At 45.3% G+C, this 18,317-nt stretch overlaps 1 protein-coding gene across 2 annotated transcripts; it reads left to right on the forward strand.

Annotated features, from left to right (window-relative positions):
- Positions 1-606: 606 nt before the first annotated feature.
- On the forward strand, positions 607-16,772 carry LOC118830617. Of its 2 annotated transcripts, none has more exons than XM_036737512.1 (5): positions 607-803; positions 5,063-5,533; positions 9,312-9,455; positions 14,673-14,763; positions 16,183-16,772. In XM_036737512.1, the coding sequence occupies exons 1-5, from the start codon at positions 749-751 to the stop codon at positions 16,406-16,408; spliced, it is 987 nt and encodes a 328-aa protein (XP_036593407.1). In that variant the 5' UTR covers positions 607-748; the 3' UTR covers positions 16,409-16,772. The 2 variants fall into 2 exon arrangements, with proteins under 2 accessions (XP_036593407.1, XP_036593408.1); XM_036737513.1 differs by having other exon boundaries at positions 5,063-5,521.
- Positions 16,773-18,317: the final 1,545 nt, after the last annotated feature.

Here is an 18,317-nt window from a genome sequence, read left to right on the forward strand (position 1 = left end):
GATAAAGGGGGAAGCCATAGCCCCCAGACCACCTTTCCTTCATCCTTTCTCCTCTTTCTCCTCCCTTCTTCTTCCTCTATCCCTCCTTTTCTTCCTCCACCTCCTTTTCCCCTTCTCTCTATCCTTTTCTGTTTTTTCCCTTCCTCTCTTCTTCCTCCTCCCTCCTTCTTCCTCTATTCCTCCTTTTCTTCCTCCACCTCCTTTTCCCCTTCTCCCCTCTATCCTTTTCTGCTTTTTCCTTTCTCTTCTTCCTCCTCCCTCCTTCTTCCTCTATCCCTCCTTTTCTTCTTTTACCTCCTTTTCCTTTCTCTCTATCCTTTCTGTTTTTTTCCTTCCTCTCTTCTTCCTCTTCCTTTCCTCTCTACTTTCTTTTCTTACCCTTCTCACTCATCTTCCTTATTTTCCTTGTCCTGCTCATCTTCTTTCATCTTCGTCTTCTTCCCTCTTCCCTCTATTCTTCTCTCTATCCCTCTCACTGTTCTCTGACTCCTCCCCTATCCGGTCCCCCCCCCCCCCCCCCCCCCCCCCCCCGGCTTCCTCCCTGTTCTAGCCTCCTCCTTAAACATTTCCCTCTCCTCCCTCTCCTGTCACTGTTTCTGAACTAGTTCAGCCAGCTACAGCCCCAGCTCCCTGACTCCCAGGCTCCCTGGCCTCCCCTCCCACCCCAGGCCTTACCCAGAGTGGGAGGGGAGCATCTGGAAAGGGGGGTATTTCCGCCCACCCAATCTCCCTGGCCCTGGTCAGTTCAATGGAGTGGCCTATACCCCAGATGACCTGGATGGGATTCCTCCTCTGGTTCTTAGGTGAGTCTGATCTCTCCCCTTGGAGTGGAGAGAGCATGGGGATGGGAGTAAAAAGGGAATACTTGGGAAAGACCCATAGGAGTCTCTGAGAACAGACCCCCATTAGTCCCCCTTACTATTTGGATAGGGGAAGGACTGACATGGCCTGGGGCAGGGAAGGAAAAAGAGGAGCTTCTGATGTCTAAACTCTCAAGGTCATTGAAGACGAACTTTTGTGGTAGTAGGGTAATGCCCACAGAAGTCCAGGGGTGGGTATAGGGGAAATCTAAAGGGACAACTTGGGAAGAATAGGGCAGGAAATGGAGGGAGGTCCTGACCTGGGAGGCCTATTATTCTAGGAGAAAACAACCAAGGCTCAACCCTTTGGACCCTTGCCGGCTTCCTGGGAAATGTGCTTAGGTGGCCATGCCTCACTTTCCAGCTCTGCAGAATGGTCTGGGAATTCTGTGGGTAGCTCAATGAGTCCTACTTCAGGCTCTGGAGCCTGGGCCCAGAATTCTTGGGCCCTACGGCCTTATGACTTGGGGGCAGTGCCCATCTTGGCTTCCTCTTCCATTAGCGTGATCTAATGGACTGAGTCCTGGACTGGGCTCTCTTAGGCCTCTGAAGACTGATCGATTCTCGTTCACCACCTTTCCCCAGCCCCTTTTCTAATATGAATCCAACTTTTCCAGAGTCTTACCCCCCAGGACCTAGGAGAAGAAAATCCCTAGTTTGAGGTCTTAGGCCCAGATCTTGGCCTGGATGGCTCTTTTTGTTTCTCAATCACCAACTGTCAGTGCAGGCCAGGAGGAAGATCTCTAAACAGGGGGTGAGGTGACCTGGCTTAAGTTCAGGTTTTGCTACTTTCAACCTGTGGAAGTTGGGCAAGTAATTTAATGACCTTGGTCCTCAGCTTCTTTATCTGCAAAATGAAGCGGTCAGATTAGATGATCCCAAAGGTCCCTTTCTGCTCTAATCTATGACTTTATGACTTTCCCCATTCCCTCCTTTTTGCCTTTGCTATTCACTATCTTGCCCAGCTCCTGAGTTAATCATCTCTTCGATTTACCATTCAATAGATTCTTTATTCTGTCAGGCCAGTACGGCTGGGAGAGGCAGAGATTGCTTTTAGAAAAAGAGTATTGATGTCTTTTTTTCAGTCTTTTTCCCAACATATTTCCCTTCCCCCTACCCTTTCGCACTCCCAACAAATCCTCCATCGTAACAAATAAAACCGGGCAATACCAGGGGCTGACAGAAGTCGTAGCACAAGCCAGAAATCTCCACTGCCCACTAACTCGACCTTTGGCTGAGCCAGGATCGTAGGGATATCACCAAGTCCTGTCTGTTCTCTCTCTGCAAGTTCTCTCGCACCTGTCCCCTTTCCTGTCCAGCCACTCCTTTACCTGTCTCCCTACCCAGAATGGGCAAGTCAGTGCCAGCATCAGTCAGAGAATCCCGGTCTCTGCTTCAGGGTCGGGGGGGGGGGGGGGGCTGGTTGGGAGCAAACCTATGGCCATGGGGACTAGAGGAATGGGCATTCACAGGGGAAACCCCCAGCCCAAGACCTGGGAAGGAAGAATAGAATGGAGATTCTGAGTCGTAGCCTCCACCTGCCAACCCCAGTTTAAATAAATAGATAAAACATCTGTTAAGTGCCTATTATATGCCAGGTGCTACATTGAAAGCTGGAGATACAAACAAAAAAAAAAAGACAGTCTTTACCCTCAAGGAGTTTACATTCTAATAAGCTAGAAAAAACAGTAATTGCTAGCATTTATATAGTGCTTTAAAGTTAGAAAAGTCCTTTACTTATATTGTCTCATTGATTATCCCAAACAACACTGGGAGGTGCTATTATTATGGCCATTTTTCAGATGAGAAAAGTGAGGCTGACAGAGGTTAAGTGATTTGCTTAAGGTCATACGGCAGGCAGGATTTGAACTCGGATCTTCTTGACTATAGGTCTACCACCGTACCCACTATGCCACCTAGTTGCCTAAGCCTCAGCTTATCTCACTTGGGAGATTCTATGATTTTTTTTTCAGTCAAGCACTCCCAGAACCAGACTCTAAATTAATTGTAACACACTCACAGCATACATGCAGATATCCACATCCAAACATACACCCAAATACACACAAATGCACACATTCCCATATACTCTTGCTCGTGCACACATCTAGTCTCTCCTCCACTTCACCCAATAAACACACACCCTCTCTCTCTCTCTCTCTCTCTCTCTCTCTCTCTCTCTCTCTCTCTCACATGCACACATGCATACGTACACACACACACACACACACACACACACACACACACATGCCCTGCTCCTGTTAAAGGAGTCTGAAGGAAACATTAAAACCGTCCCCCCAAGAGAACAGCTGCACAAACCATTCTCAAGAAGATTTCCGCTTGGATATCAGCAAGAGAGGGAAAATCCAATGGAAATCCAAGCTGTTCTCTTTCCTGCTATTGTCCAGACACTCGCTCCGCATCCCTGGCCCTCATATCGCATCCCCAGGCTCCTCTCTGTCCTCAGGGAACTGGCCTATTTTTAACTGTAGAGCTGGCAGGACCCTACGTGTCACCTCTGATTTCAACCTCCTCCCCAGCACTTAAACTAGAGACCTCTGGGGTTTCCTTTTATGGTGTCTCTCTTGGAAAGTAAGGCTCACAAGCCCTGTGAGTGTGTGCTTGAGTGAGCATATCTAGTTATACCTTGTGATTGTGTGTTTGTGCCTGTAGTATACATGGTGATCAATCAACAAACATTTATTAAACACTCTATGGACCAGACATTGTGGTAAATGCCAGGGATTCAAAGAAACGTGAAAATAGTCCTTTCCCTCAAGGAGCTTACATTCAAATGGAGGAGACAAAAAGAAAATAAATAGGCACGTGCAAGATCTATACAGAATAAATGAAAGATAACCTGGGTGGAGGGGAGAGGGGGATGGACAGACCAGGAATGGGCTCATGGAGAAGGAGGCATTTGAGATGAATCTGAAAGAAAACCAGGGATTCTGATATGTGAAGGTGACGAAGGGGGGATTCGAAGCTTAAGGGGCAACCAGTGCAAAAGCAGAGAGGAGATGGAGTATGGTGTGCAAGGAACAAAATGTATGTATCTTTATGTCTGGGTGTGTGTCTGAGCATAAATGCTAACATATGCAGATACATCCAACCTCATTCGTGTGTGTGTGTGTGTGTGTCTCCATATGCAAAGAATCCTGTATGTTTTTATTTGAAAGAGAGACCTCAAGAAGGGGGATACATTCTGGCCATTGCCATTGGGGAGTAGTACCACAATCAAAGGGAGAGAACAGAAACGTTGAGCAATCGGTGCTGGAGGAGGACAGAGGAGTGTGGAGTGTGGAGTGGAACAGGAAGAAGAGGCTTCTTGGAGGAAATAGAACTGGAGCTGGAACTTAAAGGACAGATAGGCTTTGGAAAGCTTGAGGGGAGCAGAGAGACCATTGTAGTGAGAGCCAAGGTATTGGAAGTAGGTATGAATATCTATGTATGAGACAGTGAGGAGACCAGAGGGTCTGTGGGCATGTAGCGGATAACATGCCTGTTCCTCTCTATCTTTGAGAAGAAAGAGGAGGAGGAGGAGAAGAAGAAGGAGGAGGAGGAGGAGAAGTAGTTGGCATTTACATAATGCCTTAAGTTTGCAAAACACTTTCCAAATATCATTTCATTTTCTCTTCATCACAACGCTGACAGGCAGACGCTTATATTATCTCCCTTTGACGGATGAGGAAACTCTGGAAGCCAGAGTTTAAGTGACTTGCCCATGGTCACATGGCTAGTAAGTATTTAAAGACAGGATTTGAACTCAAGTTTTCCTGATTCCAAGTCCTATACTTTATTCATTGCACCACCAAGCTGCATAGATCATGATGGATATCATTATCAACAACCACTTATGGAGTAAAGAGCCCTGAGTTCTGGGTGTTGGGACGCATGAAGATGAGCAAGACAGGGTCCCTTTCCTTAATATGCATATGGTTTAGCCAAGGAAACCAGCATTGATGGTCAGGTGCTATATGGATTTTCTAGGCAGTCTGAGAAGGAAAAACAAGTCATTATGGGCTGCATGGGGTGGTCAGGGAGGAAGTGGGACTTGAAATGGATCTTGAACTTTACAAGGACACACTGAGATCTCAGGATCATCAGCCTGCTAACCATCTATCTATCTATCAGTATATAAAATAAACCTGTTTATTTATGCCCCAACCTCCCACATTTTTTTTCTCTTCTTCCTCCTGCAGGTTCCTGGTCCGAGGCCTTTCTGATCCATAACCCTGGGTTGGATGCATGCCTGCAGGTGGACCCCCAGGGTGGGGAGCAGATCTCACTGGTCACTTGCCACCCTGACGCTGGACCCCAGCAATGGGGCTGGGACCCAGTCAACCGAACCCTTTTTAGCCTGTATGTCCCTGGATGCCTTGCCATAGGTGAGGCCCGGGAGTTTGCTGTGGCCCAATTGAGCCACTGTGGGGGCCACCTCCACCAGACCTGGGGTTGCTCCCGTAAGGGTCACTTGAGCCTGCAGGGCCTTGGTCTCCACCTTCATGGAAAGCTGAATGCCCTGGAAATCTTTGTTCTTCGTCGGAAGGACAAGTTTAGTCGTTGGAAGGCAGTGCCTGGAATGGCCAGTGTCTGCTCTGGGACCCCTGTGCCAGGAGTTATGGACAAGAGTCCTGAGAAGGAGCTGATCACACACAGAGGTGAGATCTATGGTAAGACCTGCCTAATGGACATGCTCTTGGAAATGTGATGAGGTGAAAAGCACATCCTTCCATCTGGGAGTTAAGAGATGGGGGTTGAGCCAAGTCAACAAGAATTACTATATGCCAGACATGTTGCTAAGTGCTGGTATTACCAAAAAAGCAAAAGACAGTCCCTGCTCTCAAGGACTGTCACAGTCTAATGAGGGAGATGACATGTAAACAACTATGTATGAACAAGATTTCTACAAGATAAATAGGAGGGAAGCAACAGAAGAAAGACGCTGGAATGAAGGGTGATTGGGGAAAGGATTCCTGTAGATATGGGATTTTCTTTGGGATTTGAAAGAAGCCGGAGTAGTCAATCTACGAGAAGGGAGAGAATTCCAGACATACTAACTAGCTTTGTTTCGGTCCCTAAGCATCCAAGCGACCTTGGGTGCACAGATTCATTGCTTGGAACCTCAGCCACTTCACCTATAAAATAAGAATAAAAATACTTATACTACTTGCCTCATAGAGAGCATTCTCTAAAAATGTAAAATCATTAGATTATGGGGAATAGGTCTGGCTCTCTCCATAAGGGGAGCAGGGCAGCTCATTATATTGTGTGCTCTGAAGGGCACTAGGAAACCTTCCCTACTCTCAAATAAACCTTCCACCAGCTGTTCCTATGCTTTGAAATTCTAAAGCTTCATTTCTCTGTGTCTTGGGGCATTTTGCTGTTTCAGAGCTCCTCATTTAAATGTGGTTATCTCTGAAATGAAGAACACTTTTTAAAAATTGATGTTTGCTTTTACATCCCTTCCAACTCTCAAATTCTGTGATTCCTTTTCAAATATATTCCCCCTCCCTTCTGTACCTGAAGTTATTCCTTGTAACAAAGGATAAGAAAGAAGAACAGCTCAGTGAAAACTATTTCATCTATAATTGGGACTGACGGAACATGCAATCTAGCTCCCCATCCTCTGTGAGGAAGGGAGGCAGGTACCTTTTCTCAGCTCTTTTCCGGGGCCAAACTTCTTGTCATGAAAATTACAACACCTAGCCTTGAGCACTGAATGGGCTTTGCCAAAGACCTTAGCTTTAAAAGGCCAAGGTCTAGGGGCAGCTAGGTGGCACAGTGAGTAGAGCACCAGCCCTGGAGTCAGGAAGACGAGTTCAAATCCTGCCATTACCCTGGGCAAGTCATATAAGCTCTCTGAGCCTCAGTTTCTTCATCTATAAAATGGGGTGATAATATCAGCTAGCTCACAAGGTTGTTGTGAAGACCAAACGATATATGTTTAATAGATGGACCTTTCAAAATAAGCATGGGTGATTTGCCTGTAGCATGCACGTATAGATAGATCTAGAATGTCCTACCGCACTTCTACTTTGTGGAGAGTTGGAGTACAGCCATGAATGGACAATCATAACTTCCCTTCCATACCTTCGAGAGGGGTGTTGTGCTAGAATTAGATCAAAATAAAAAATAAAATATCATCAGATATTTGCAATCCAGGGGGGATGAAAATGAATCCTTCTTTGGGGGGGAGGTTCAGGTTAAAAGCCACTTTCCCAGGTCACTCTGGGGTATGGGGGGGAAGTAGTCCTGCCCCAGACCTGGAGAATAAGTTATCTTACCATCAGCCAGTTTAGCCTCCTTCCCACAAAATCCTTATTACCCAAAAGACAATTGTAAATAGTGAGTGGTAATTAATCAAAGCAAGAAAGTAAAACAGTTGTACAAGAGTCAGGAGGCTCCATGATCTGGAAGCAAACTGAAATAATCTCAGTTCTACCAGCCAGAAAATGACCTCATTGAAGAAGCTTACTCACAGCAGTATCTGGGGCCAGGGGGTACAGGTGCTGGCAATCAAGGACACGGGCTACCAACTTCTCTCCGCATATCTGTGGCTCTGGGGGTCTCCCACTCAGCATTAAAAATCCATGCCTTCTCTTCTCTCCCACCTCATCTTTCTCTTCCTTTCTCCATTTTTCTTCTCCTAAGCAACAGTAGGCAACTTGAGATTTGCCCCAAGGCACTGACATGGTGTGTGGTGGTAGGCTTCATGAACCTCAGCCTGGGGTAGTAATGGGGAGGGAAACTCTAGGTCCCCAGTGGGTCAGTTCTGGGATGAGGAGCAGGTGGGGATAAAGTCTGGTAGAAAGGTGCTCTTTTCCGGAACACATAAGGTTTGGAGCAGAGGGGTCCCAGCAGCCTGGGTATGAGAGGTAATGAGGGTACAGCACACCCCACTCACCCCACTTCCTGCATGAAAAGAAAGAGTTCTTTAGTATATTCAGTCAATCAAAAAGAATTTATTGAGTGTTTACTATGTGCCAGGCACAGTGCTAAGTGCTGGGGATACAATGAAAGACAAAAAACAGAGTACCTAGCCTCATATGATTCAGGAGACAACATGCAAATAATTAGGTACGTACAACATAGACAAAATCGTTGGAAGGTGATTTCACGGGGAAGGTGATAGTATCTCATAGGACTGGGAAAGGTCTGCAGATGGTTGGATTTGAGCTGAGGCTTGAAGGAAACTAAGAGACAGAGGTCAGAAGAAAGAGCATTCCAGGAAGTGCCAGCAGCAAAATTCCCAGGCAACCTGGGAACAAGAAAGCAGTGGTGCTGGCAAGCCATCTTTAGAAGAGGATTTTCCCTTGGAGATTGGACCCTTCAGGGACACCCTAGCCCTCTGGGGGCAGGGGTCTGGCTAATTCTGGAAGGGAGAAATTCTTCTCCAGATGTCGTAGCTGACCTCTGACAGAGCAAGAGCAGAATGGAATGGTCTCGTTTATCATCACGTTCCCAGTGCCTAGCTCTTTTTTTTTTTTTTGGACAGTTCAGATCTATGGCTTAATCAGTGTAGGGGACTTCTGGAGTAGAAACTCTCTTCACTGATGCAGATGAGCGATTCATCTGTAACTTGTAGCCTTAGCCAGATCACGGAAAGCCTTAAATGGCAGGCTAGTGAGCTTGCATTTCAGCTTGTAGACAACAGAGCCAATGAAGATTTGGGGGCAGGGAATTAGTGTAGTCATACCTACACCTTAGGAAGAGGATTTTGGGCAGCATTGTGAAGGACGGATTAGAAAGGGGAGACTGGAGACAGAGAGAAGAGTTATCAGAAGCTATTACAATAGTCCAGTCAAAAAAGCAATAAAGACAAGGGAAGAGAGAGAAGGGGACCTATACAAGACGTATTGTGGAAGTAGGATTGAATGGACCTGAAACCTGACTGGATGTGAAGAGGAAGTCAGTGATGACCAAGGTTTTGAGTTTAGGGAAATGGGAAGGTAATGATATCACAACAGAATTATGGAAGCTGGGAGGAGGCGCAGTTTTCTTTTTTGTTCTAGAGAGTGAAGAGGTTGAGTTCAATCTTGGACATGTTGAATTTGAGGTCCTGGTGGGCCACCCAATATATTCAGTAGGCAGCTGCAGAATCAGGGCTGGAGCACAGGTAAGAGACCAGGAATGGATATGTTAGACATCTGGGGTCTTGGTGAGACACCCAAAGTCAATAAACAGCTGCAGAATCAGGGGTGGAATACAGGTAAGAGACCAGTTATGGATGTGTAGATATTTGCACAGAAGGGATCTTTGACTCCATGGAAACCAGTGTGATGTCCAAAATAAGAAGGATGGGAAAATGAGACTCGGGGGGACTACCACCTTTATGGGGGTAGGAGAACATCGGAGCACCAAAGGAGATTCCCTACAGGAGATATTTGTGAGCTATGATTCTACATGTCCATCGGTATGACGGACACTCATACCCATCCCCTTCCTCAGCTGAAACCACTCTTTCTCTGGAGCGAAACGAGAAGGACCTGTCTTCGTGGGACTCTCTACAAACAGCAAATGTTACTCCCGCTAGCAACCTCACGCATACACCTTCCCCAACATGGATGGAGGGACCCCTGGTGGCTGATAAAGGTGAGCATTTCTATTTCCATGCCCCATCTACAACCTGGATCATGAGTAGTTTGTGTGACTTTGGGACCTTTACATGATAAACTTACTACTTTCTGAGTCATTGTATCCTGAGTGTGTCTAACTGGGGATGCATCCTAACCTTCCCTGGGACATGTAGTGTTTCCTCCCTCCTTTCTAGAGCATGAATTCAGGCTGTCGGGTCTGGTACATGGTGATTAGAGGAGCACAGTGCTGAGATGTTGAAATGGAAGACTGATTAAATTCCCATAGAGACCAGTAAATATCACAAAGATAAAAGCAAACAGAACCATTGTTCTGCCAGCCCCAAATGATGCAGCGTAGGCAAGCATCTACATAAGTCTGGGTACGTGATTTTCTATATGTCTGCATATGACATTTGCCAAACTTTTAAATGTTTTCTTTGTCAGAATATTGTTTATTTCCTCTTGGCCCTTAGGGTCTATAATTCAGGGAGCTGCCACCAAGTGATGGGTGGTGACTTCTTAGGGTAGAGCAAATAGGAGTGTTCTTTGCATGCCGGCTCTTTGGGGAGCTTCAGAGCTCACAAGGGAGGATGAGGGAGGCAGCAAGAAGCTTGCAACTAAAAGATGTAGCTACTAGGGCCCCCGTAGACATTATCAGACTTATTCAGTAGGAAGGACCAGGTGCTGTCTATCAAACATTCATCCTTACCTACTGTGTGTCTGCACAACACCCAACACCAGAGGGCACTTTGTGAGACAACCCCCAAGCTCCCAGAGAGCTGGTGCCTCTTTCCCCTTGGCCCTTCTTTTGTGGGCCATAACATTCCTTAGTCTAAAGGCTGGGTGTAGATTTATCCTTGGCTCAGCCACCTCATGGTCTCATTCCATCTGATACCTCACTGACTATGATTCATTGATTTACTTACAAAGCTTGTTGTATAAAACATTAATTGGAATGAATAAGGTACGCAACCTTAATTCAACCAGCGTAAGTGTCTCCCTCCAGCCCCATGATCTTGCCTGATAGTCAAGTCAAAAAGTCCAGAACCTCATTTCCCCTCCCATCTGCTCCTAGGCAGCTACCAAGGCCTCTACCCCAGGGCTTTCCCCTTAGATAAAAATCTCCTAGAGCATCAGGGTCCAGTCTCTTGGGGTGACTCATGAACTCAGGGCATTTCTGGTCTCTCTATTGAAACAGTGCAGGTTTAACAGACAGGCTCTATGTGGCACTGAACTATCATATGAGTGACCACTGCAAGTTGTCTGTCCCTGTAAGCAGCTGCTCCTCACTAATCTGAAGCTTTGTTCAGCTTCTGCATTCCTGTCCCCCTCCTCCAGTACAAATCCGGGATGTAGGTCTACGGCTGCCAGTTGTGCCCACATGGATGTGGCCCAACAGTCATCAATAAATCAACGAGCATTTATTAAGCCCTGTACTACGTGCCAGGCATTATAGTAGTCACTGGGGATGCAAATACAAAGAATGAAATAATCTCTGCTCTCAAGGAGTTTATATTCTAACAGGCAGATCATTTAGCAGCCGCAGTGACAGAAGCAATTGATGTGGCTTAAGGAGCCCTTCTATCTTTGTCTCTTTCACCTTCAAAACTCCACTGTGGCTCCTTTGTTACTCTTCCTCTAATCCTCCCTTCTGTGTCTTCTAGTCACCTCGTCTTCATGTCACCTTAATTTATCATTTGACAAGAGTGCACTGGGAAGCATAGCCACACTCACAATAAAACTCTAATTGCCATCACTGTGTAACTCTCCTTCCCACCCCCAACTACCCAAAACCTTTTTAACTCCCACAAGCTTCTTAGTGTCCCTTAGAACACACCCTCCCTAGTAACATTTCTACCTCCCTTCTTGGCTGTCAAGGCTGTGTCTGATACACATTTTGATCAGATTTCATTTATTTAAATTATTTGGTCTGGAGAATGTAATCCTGCACAGTGTGATGCCCTTTTTCTTCCTTCCTTCCTCCTTCCTTCCTTCTTTCCTTTCTTTCTTTCCTTCTTTCTTTTTCTTCCTTCCTCCCTTCCTCTCTCCCTCCTTTCTCCCTTCCTTCCGTCCTTCCTTTCTCTTTCTTTTTTTCTTGCTTTCACACTTTCATGCATCTTTTCTGTTTCATGAGTTCCACACACTCCTTAGATAGTCATGACACCCAGCCGTGTCTTTGTGATCCTAATAATTAGGTTTCCCATAAGTATGGATAAGCCCAAGCCACACGTTAGCTCACAATTCCATCCTATTCCACTCAACAGACACTTTTCAAGTACCTACATGGGGATGGAGAACCTGCAGCCTCAAGGCCACATGTGACCCTCTAGGTCCCCAAGTGAAGCTCTTTGACTAAGTCCAAGTTTCATAGAACAAATCCTTTTATTAAGGGGATTTGTTCTGTGAAGTTTGGATTCAGTCAAAGGGCCGCACTTGAGGACCTAGAGGGCCACATGTGGCTTGAGGTTGCAGGTTTCCCACTTCTGACCTACTATGTGCAAGATACTATGATAGTTACTGAGGCTACCAGGACAAAAACTAAACAGTCCCTGCCCTCGAGGAGTTCACATTCTCCTAGGGGGATATAATAGATATAAAAGGACAGTGATAATAGCATTTATGTTTGCAAAGTACTTTCAAATACTGTCTCAATATATCCTTATAAAACCCTGGGAGGTAGGTGCTCTTATTTCCCTTACTTGATACACGAAGAAGCTGAGATGAACAGAGGTTAAGTGACTTGCCCAGGGTCACATAGGTAGTAAGGATCTAAGGCTGGATTTGAACCCAGGCCTTCCTGACTCCAGGCCCAGCACGCTATCCATGGAGCCTCCTAGCTGCCGAGTAAACAAATACAAAATGATATAAATTAATTTCAAGAGGGAGTAGTAACTGTGAGGATTAGAAAAGGCCTCACACCAAAAGTGACAGCTGAGCTGTTCTTTGAAGGACAGGGATTTGAAGAAGTTCGTCTGAGGAGAGAATTCATTCCAGACATGGGGGACCACCTCTTAAAGGTCAGGGGCTCATTCACAGTGGCTGTATGACTTCTACCCGGTTATGTTTTTTCCATTTAAAAAAAAACCTCTTTTGTTAAAATAATAAAGCATAACAGTGAATTCATCTTAATTTGCTAATTATGAACAGAATCATACCCAATAAGAATCAATGGAGAGAATCATACCCAATTTAAAGGAATATGAACATTTAAGTAAAATTTGACAACTATTTCATTAAACTCAACTGTTATCATTCATGCTTCATATAACTCTATACCTAATTGAGATTGACACAGCAACTCATTATGGCCCTGTTCCTAATAGAGGATAAACTTTTTCATGATCGGTGTAACAGGGAACTGACCCTCTCTCCCCATGGAACCAGGAGAGCATGGCAAAGGAAATGGCGGGCTGGACAATGGTCGCTGGCCTTAGGAGAGTGCTTGTAGGTCGCTCGTTCCTAGACTCCTGTTTGAGATACAGCATGTGAAGCTCCTAGTCTTAGGCAAAGATGGCATGATGATCAAATCTGCCTCCTCTGCCCATAGAGAAGTAACTTGGGGTGGGGCTGGGAGAGACGTCAACCTCACCTGTTAGGGTTTGTAGACAGTAGAAAGAACGCTGGCTTTGGGGTCAGATCATCTGAGGTCAAATGATGCCTTTGTCATTCACTACTCCAATCCAATTCACTACTCACTCACCTCTCTGGACCTCTGTTTCCTCATCTGTAAGATGAGGGAATTGGACTAGACAGCCTCTGAAGTACCTTCCAAGTCTAGACCTAGGAACCTACAATCCCTTTCTGCATGAGAATTTGTTGTACAGTCGTTTTTTCAGTCTGATTCTTCACGACCCCATTGGGGGTTTTTCTGGCAAAGACACTGGAGTGATTTGCCATTTCTTTCTCAGGCTCGTTTTACAGATGAAGAAGCTGATGCAAACAGGGTTAAGTGACTTGCCCAGGGTCACACAGCTAGTAAGGGTCTGAGACCAGGTTTGAACTCACAAAGATGAGTCTTCCAGACCCCCAGCCCAGCACTCTATCCACTGCAACACTTAGCTGCCCAGAGAGAAAAGTAGTTCTCTGGAAAAAGCGCTAGGTATGGTGTGACTGTGAGAATGTCACTTTCAGCTGTCTGTACCTGTTTCCTTATCTGTAAAATGAAGGATTTGGACTAGATGACCTCTACAATCCCTTCCTGAAATCAGGAAGACCTGAGCTCAAATCCAGTTTCAGACACTTTACTAGCTGTGTGACCCTGGGCAAATCACTTAACTTCTGTTTGCCTTAATCTACTGGAGAAGGAAATGGTGAACCACTCCAGTGCCCTTGCCAAAAAAAACCCCATGGATGATATTGTCCATGGGGTCAAGAAGACTTGAACACAACTGCAAGACCAAGCGACAAAAACAACAACAAAGTCCCTTTCAGGTTTAAACCTGATCCTCTGAGTCTTTGTGACTGCAGACTTCAGAGGACAAAAATCTCTACGAGCAAAGAGGGGACTCTCTTTATCAAGGTTTGTCCTTGGAGAGTAGATGATGGTCCTAAAAGGGCCTGGTCCACATGAGTGGATGAGAACTGAGTTCCAGGTTCAGCAAGCCTAGACAAACAATGATCCTCCATGCTTCTCTGTACTCTGATAGATGAAGACTGCTGTAGTCAATTTGTTCTTTCTTGGTGCGGGAGGAAGCTTCACTCTGTGTGGTGTGAAGCAGATGTGTAAATGGCAGTTATATGCACCGACGTGAGGGGCATTGAGAAATCCCTCCTCCCAATCCCCAACCTTCTTTCCAAATGACATGTCCAGTTCCCAAGAATTCTACTACCAGGCCTTCTTTCTGTTGGATTGAGGCATTGCCCTTCATGCAACTACAAATGCCCTGGAAGGACAGACACATTAAGCCATTATTCATCATTACTGTGTGAATGTTAAACAAGTTTCTTATATCTCTTCCAATTTCATTGTGAGTGTTGAGAGCAAGGCTGATGGGATGAGGGAATGATCCCACCAGAACTCAGAGGTGGTGAATATTGGTGATGCTGGGACTGAAGGCACTGGAAGGGCAGGAGGAGGGCTCTGGGTCACTACAAAGGGGAAGAAGGCATTTCAAGGGAAGATGGAGTCAAAGGAATACTTTGCCGTCCTTGACATTTTGCCATGGGTCACCCCTGGGGGAGGAAGGCTTTGTCCACTCTTTCCCAACATTTGTTAACAGACTTCCAATTTCAGGAGGAAAGTGGAAGACAACTATGATGATCCTGAGCCCGCTGGCTGTTGTCTTGGGAGTCACCATCCTCATCATCAATATCTGTTACAACAGGTAAGTGTGTTTTCAATGCAACTTGCACTCTTCTCTACCCAACATACACATTCTTTGTGATCCTGGGTAAGTCATTTTATTCCTCTGGGGCTTGGTTTCCTCATTAGTGAAATGGTGGGATTGGGCTAGATAAATTGATAAAAGTCCCTCCCTGCATCATGTTAGTTAGCATTCCCTAGCACAGGACAGTACCTTGAAGGCATGGGGCACCAGACACCAGGCCTTAAAGAGGGTGAGGCCTAGAAACAGCACTGCTAGTGAGGAAGGGAGCATGAAAAGTGAGGAGGGCAGCATAAAGGAACTGGATGGCTGATGGCCACTTGGAAGAAGTGCACAAGGAGGGCAGGAAGTAGTTCCAAGGCCAGAGAGAGCAGCTCCTGTGGAAGGGATGAGCTCTTCTGCAATCAGCCTTTGAGACTTTCCAAAGCAGCAGGGTTTCAGCTGCTGCTGAAAGGACAGGGAGACATGGCCTGGGGGCCTCCAAGGTCTTCTAGGAGGCTGCTCCCAGCCAGCTAGTCCCTCAGAAAAATCATGACCAAAAAAATCGCTAATGTTTACCTAATATCTTAGGGTTGACAAGGCGCCTTCCCTACACCATCTAATTTTCTGTATTCAACAACTCTTCTAGGCAGATGCTACAGACATTTCTATCTCCATTTTATACAGGAGGAAAAACTGAGGCTTAGAGTGGTTAGGTGAATTTCCCAGGGAACTAAGAGGTACCCGATAGAGTGCTGGGCCTAGAAACAGGAAGATCTGAGTTCAAATACTGACTCATTTACCAGCTATGTGCCCTTTGGCAAGTCGCTAAAGCTCTGTTGGCCTGTTTCCTTGTCTTTTAAAATGGGTATAAAATAGCATCTACCTCCCAGGATTATTGTGAGGATATTTGTAAAGTGCTACATAAATATATATAAAGTGCTATATATTAAAGTGCTACATAAGTGCTGGCTATTATTATTACCATGCAAAGCCACAAAGCCTGTATGGGCACAGAAGTCAGATTTTTAACCCAGGCCCAAACAACCAATTCTACCGCTTTCCCACTAAACCGCACAGCTTTCTCCAAACTTAAATTCTTACAAATTTCTGTCACTCTAGGTCAGGATGAATGCATCACCCTAATGAGAAGCAATGGAAAGATGTTACATTTTGAACTGGAGGCCCTGGATTCAAATCCTGACTCTACCATTTACTAGTTATGTCACTTTGGACAAGCCATCTAAGTGCTCTGGGACTCAGTTTCTTTATCTGTAAAATGAGAAAGAAGGGTAGAATTAGATGATCGCTTCTAACTATGTATTAGCTATAGTCCTATTACATGTGGAGAAAAGAGCAGTCCTCAGAGCCCAGAGAGGGTTGTAGTCTCTGGCAGAGATGAATAACCAATTTCTCTTTGATCTCTTCCCTGACCTGCAGGAAGAAGAAAAAGAAGACTCTGTCAGCCCTAGAGAACTATCCCCAGAATGGTCCAAGGGCCACACTACTACCTAAGGGGGAGCTATCCCTTGGCCAGGGAGGCCCAGGAGCTCCCAATTTACCCATCTCCCTTTCTTCATCCCTACAGCATGGGGAGATACTCATTGAATGGAAAGATGGTAGCATTACCCGCCTCTTTGCCAGCCCTGATCATCTGAATGATTAGTCCAATCTGCATTTTCCAAGGGTGTACCCTGCGCCCAGTCTGATCCTGGACTCTGCAATGAATGAGAGAGAGAAGGCACAGGCCCTGGAGCTTATCAGATCTGTGCCTTCACCTTAGACCTGTGTCCTCCTCCTGGGAGAGAGAGATATCACAGACTCTAGAATTTATTAGCCCTGGTCTTCATTTTAGACCTGTTTCTGCCTTCTGGAAATTTCTTTGTATATACGTTTTGTAATTTTTTTTTATGTACATGTAATTTTCTCCAAAAGAATGTAAGCTCTTTGGGGACAGAGACTTGTTAAAATGTTCTCATTTTTACTGAAACCTTGTTCGTACTTTATTTCCAAATATATTCTTCCCTGTTTCCCTGCCTAGAAAGCCATTTCTTGTAAGTAAGATTTTAAGAAGAGATTAAAAAAAAGCAATTCAGCAAAACTAGCTGACACATCTACTATACTTAAGAGCATATACAATATCCTACATTCCAATTCCTCTACCTCAGGGCAAGTCTTGTTTCATTTTTTTTTATCTTCATGTCCTCAGTTCTTAAAATGATACTTGCTATATCAGCTGTTCAGCATAATAAATTCTTGTCAAAATGGATTACAATTCAGCTGACCTCCCCCAAGACTCATTCATGACACACTTTACAACCAATCAATGCAGGACACATGTAGCATAGTGATGGAGAGAACACTGAGCTTGGAGTCAGCAAGTCCTGGGTTCAAGTCCCACATCAGACACTTGGTTATGAACTTGGGCAAGTCACAACCTCTTTGTGATTCTGTTTTCTCATGGACTGTATAGCTTCTAAGGTCCCTTCTCATCCTAAGTATCTTATTAAAATACTAAACTATCCTTTGTTTATGAAACTGATGCCAGGGCCTTAGGAAGGGAGGAGACATGTCTGGGAACTCTGTATGTACTTAAGCAGTCAGTGGAACTGTGGCTCTAGGACCTGCTGTTAAAAAGACTTTATTTTTTCTAAAGTCTCGCTGTCATCATCTATAAACAAAACAGCTGGGCTAAATGATCTATAAGCTCTCTTATGGCTCTAAGATTCTGGGACAGCTCTTCCTCAGAAAGGTGGACAAGTATATCGTCCTTAAAATTGGGGGTGGGGGGAAGGAAAGGGAGAGAGCATCTTGGGTCTGTCCAGAATGGCTTCCTAAGTTTCTTCCCTGCCCTAGACGGAAAATGTGACAGTCAATAGTTTCCTCTTATTGTTCAAAAGATGCCTCCCAACATTCATCTAAAACAATGCCATGATTACTGGACCTTCTTAAGAGTACTGTGCCTTCAACACCATTTTCCTTGCCTGGGACATCTGAGTATGGGTCGCTTTCATTCACTAGAAGGAAGGAAGGAAGGAAAGAATGAAAGAAGGAAGGAAGAAAGGAAGGAAGGAGGGAGCCAAGCTTATCCTTCTCTGAATGAACGAAGAAACAAGTATTAAGTATTTCCTATGTGTCAGGCCCTACATTAACCTTCAGGGATACAAATCCAGTTGTCCTGATCTCTATCTGGCCACTGGACCCAGATGGCTCCAGAGGAGAAAGTGAGGCTGGTGACTTTGCACAGCCCTCCTTCACTTAAATCCAATTCACTTGCAAGTCACGGCATCATCTTCCTGATGTCATGGTCCTCTTTGAGATCGAAGGGCAAACCACACAACATACAAATACAAAAAAAAATCCCTACCCTCAAGGAGTTTATATCGTAATAAGGAAAGAAAACACACATGGGGAATGGTGGTCACGTTTCGGTCAGGGAAACCACAGGAATAAAGTTATAGGGCAAATGACTGAAATAAACTTTCTGAAAATGGTAGTGTTGATGACTACTCTCAGAGTTGAAGCTGGAAAACTGGGGGAGGGAGGAAGGGAAAGGTGTCTGTACAGTGGCATGA

Source organism: Trichosurus vulpecula, chromosome 9 (genome assembly GCF_011100635.1).
Source record: "Trichosurus vulpecula isolate mTriVul1 chromosome 9, mTriVul1.pri, whole genome shotgun sequence".
NCBI classification, from domain to species: Eukaryota; Metazoa; Chordata; class Mammalia; order Diprotodontia; family Phalangeridae; genus Trichosurus; species Trichosurus vulpecula.

What these genes read in the sequence shown, in the direction of transcription:
- LOC118830617 (XM_036737512.1), top strand. Translation starts at nt 749, where the DNA reads ATGGAGTGGCCTATACCCCAGATGACCTGGATGGGATTCCTCCTCTGG. An exon ending in ATTCCTCCTCTGGTTCTTAG is followed by an intron (nt 804 to 5,062) that starts GTGAGTCTGATC and finishes TTCCTCCTGCAG; the next exon opens with GTTCCTGGTCCGAGGCCTTT. An exon ending in ATCAATATCTGTTACAACAG is followed by an intron (nt 14,764 to 16,182) that starts GTAAGTGTGTTT and finishes CCTGACCTGCAG; the next exon opens with GAAGAAGAAAAAGAAGACTC.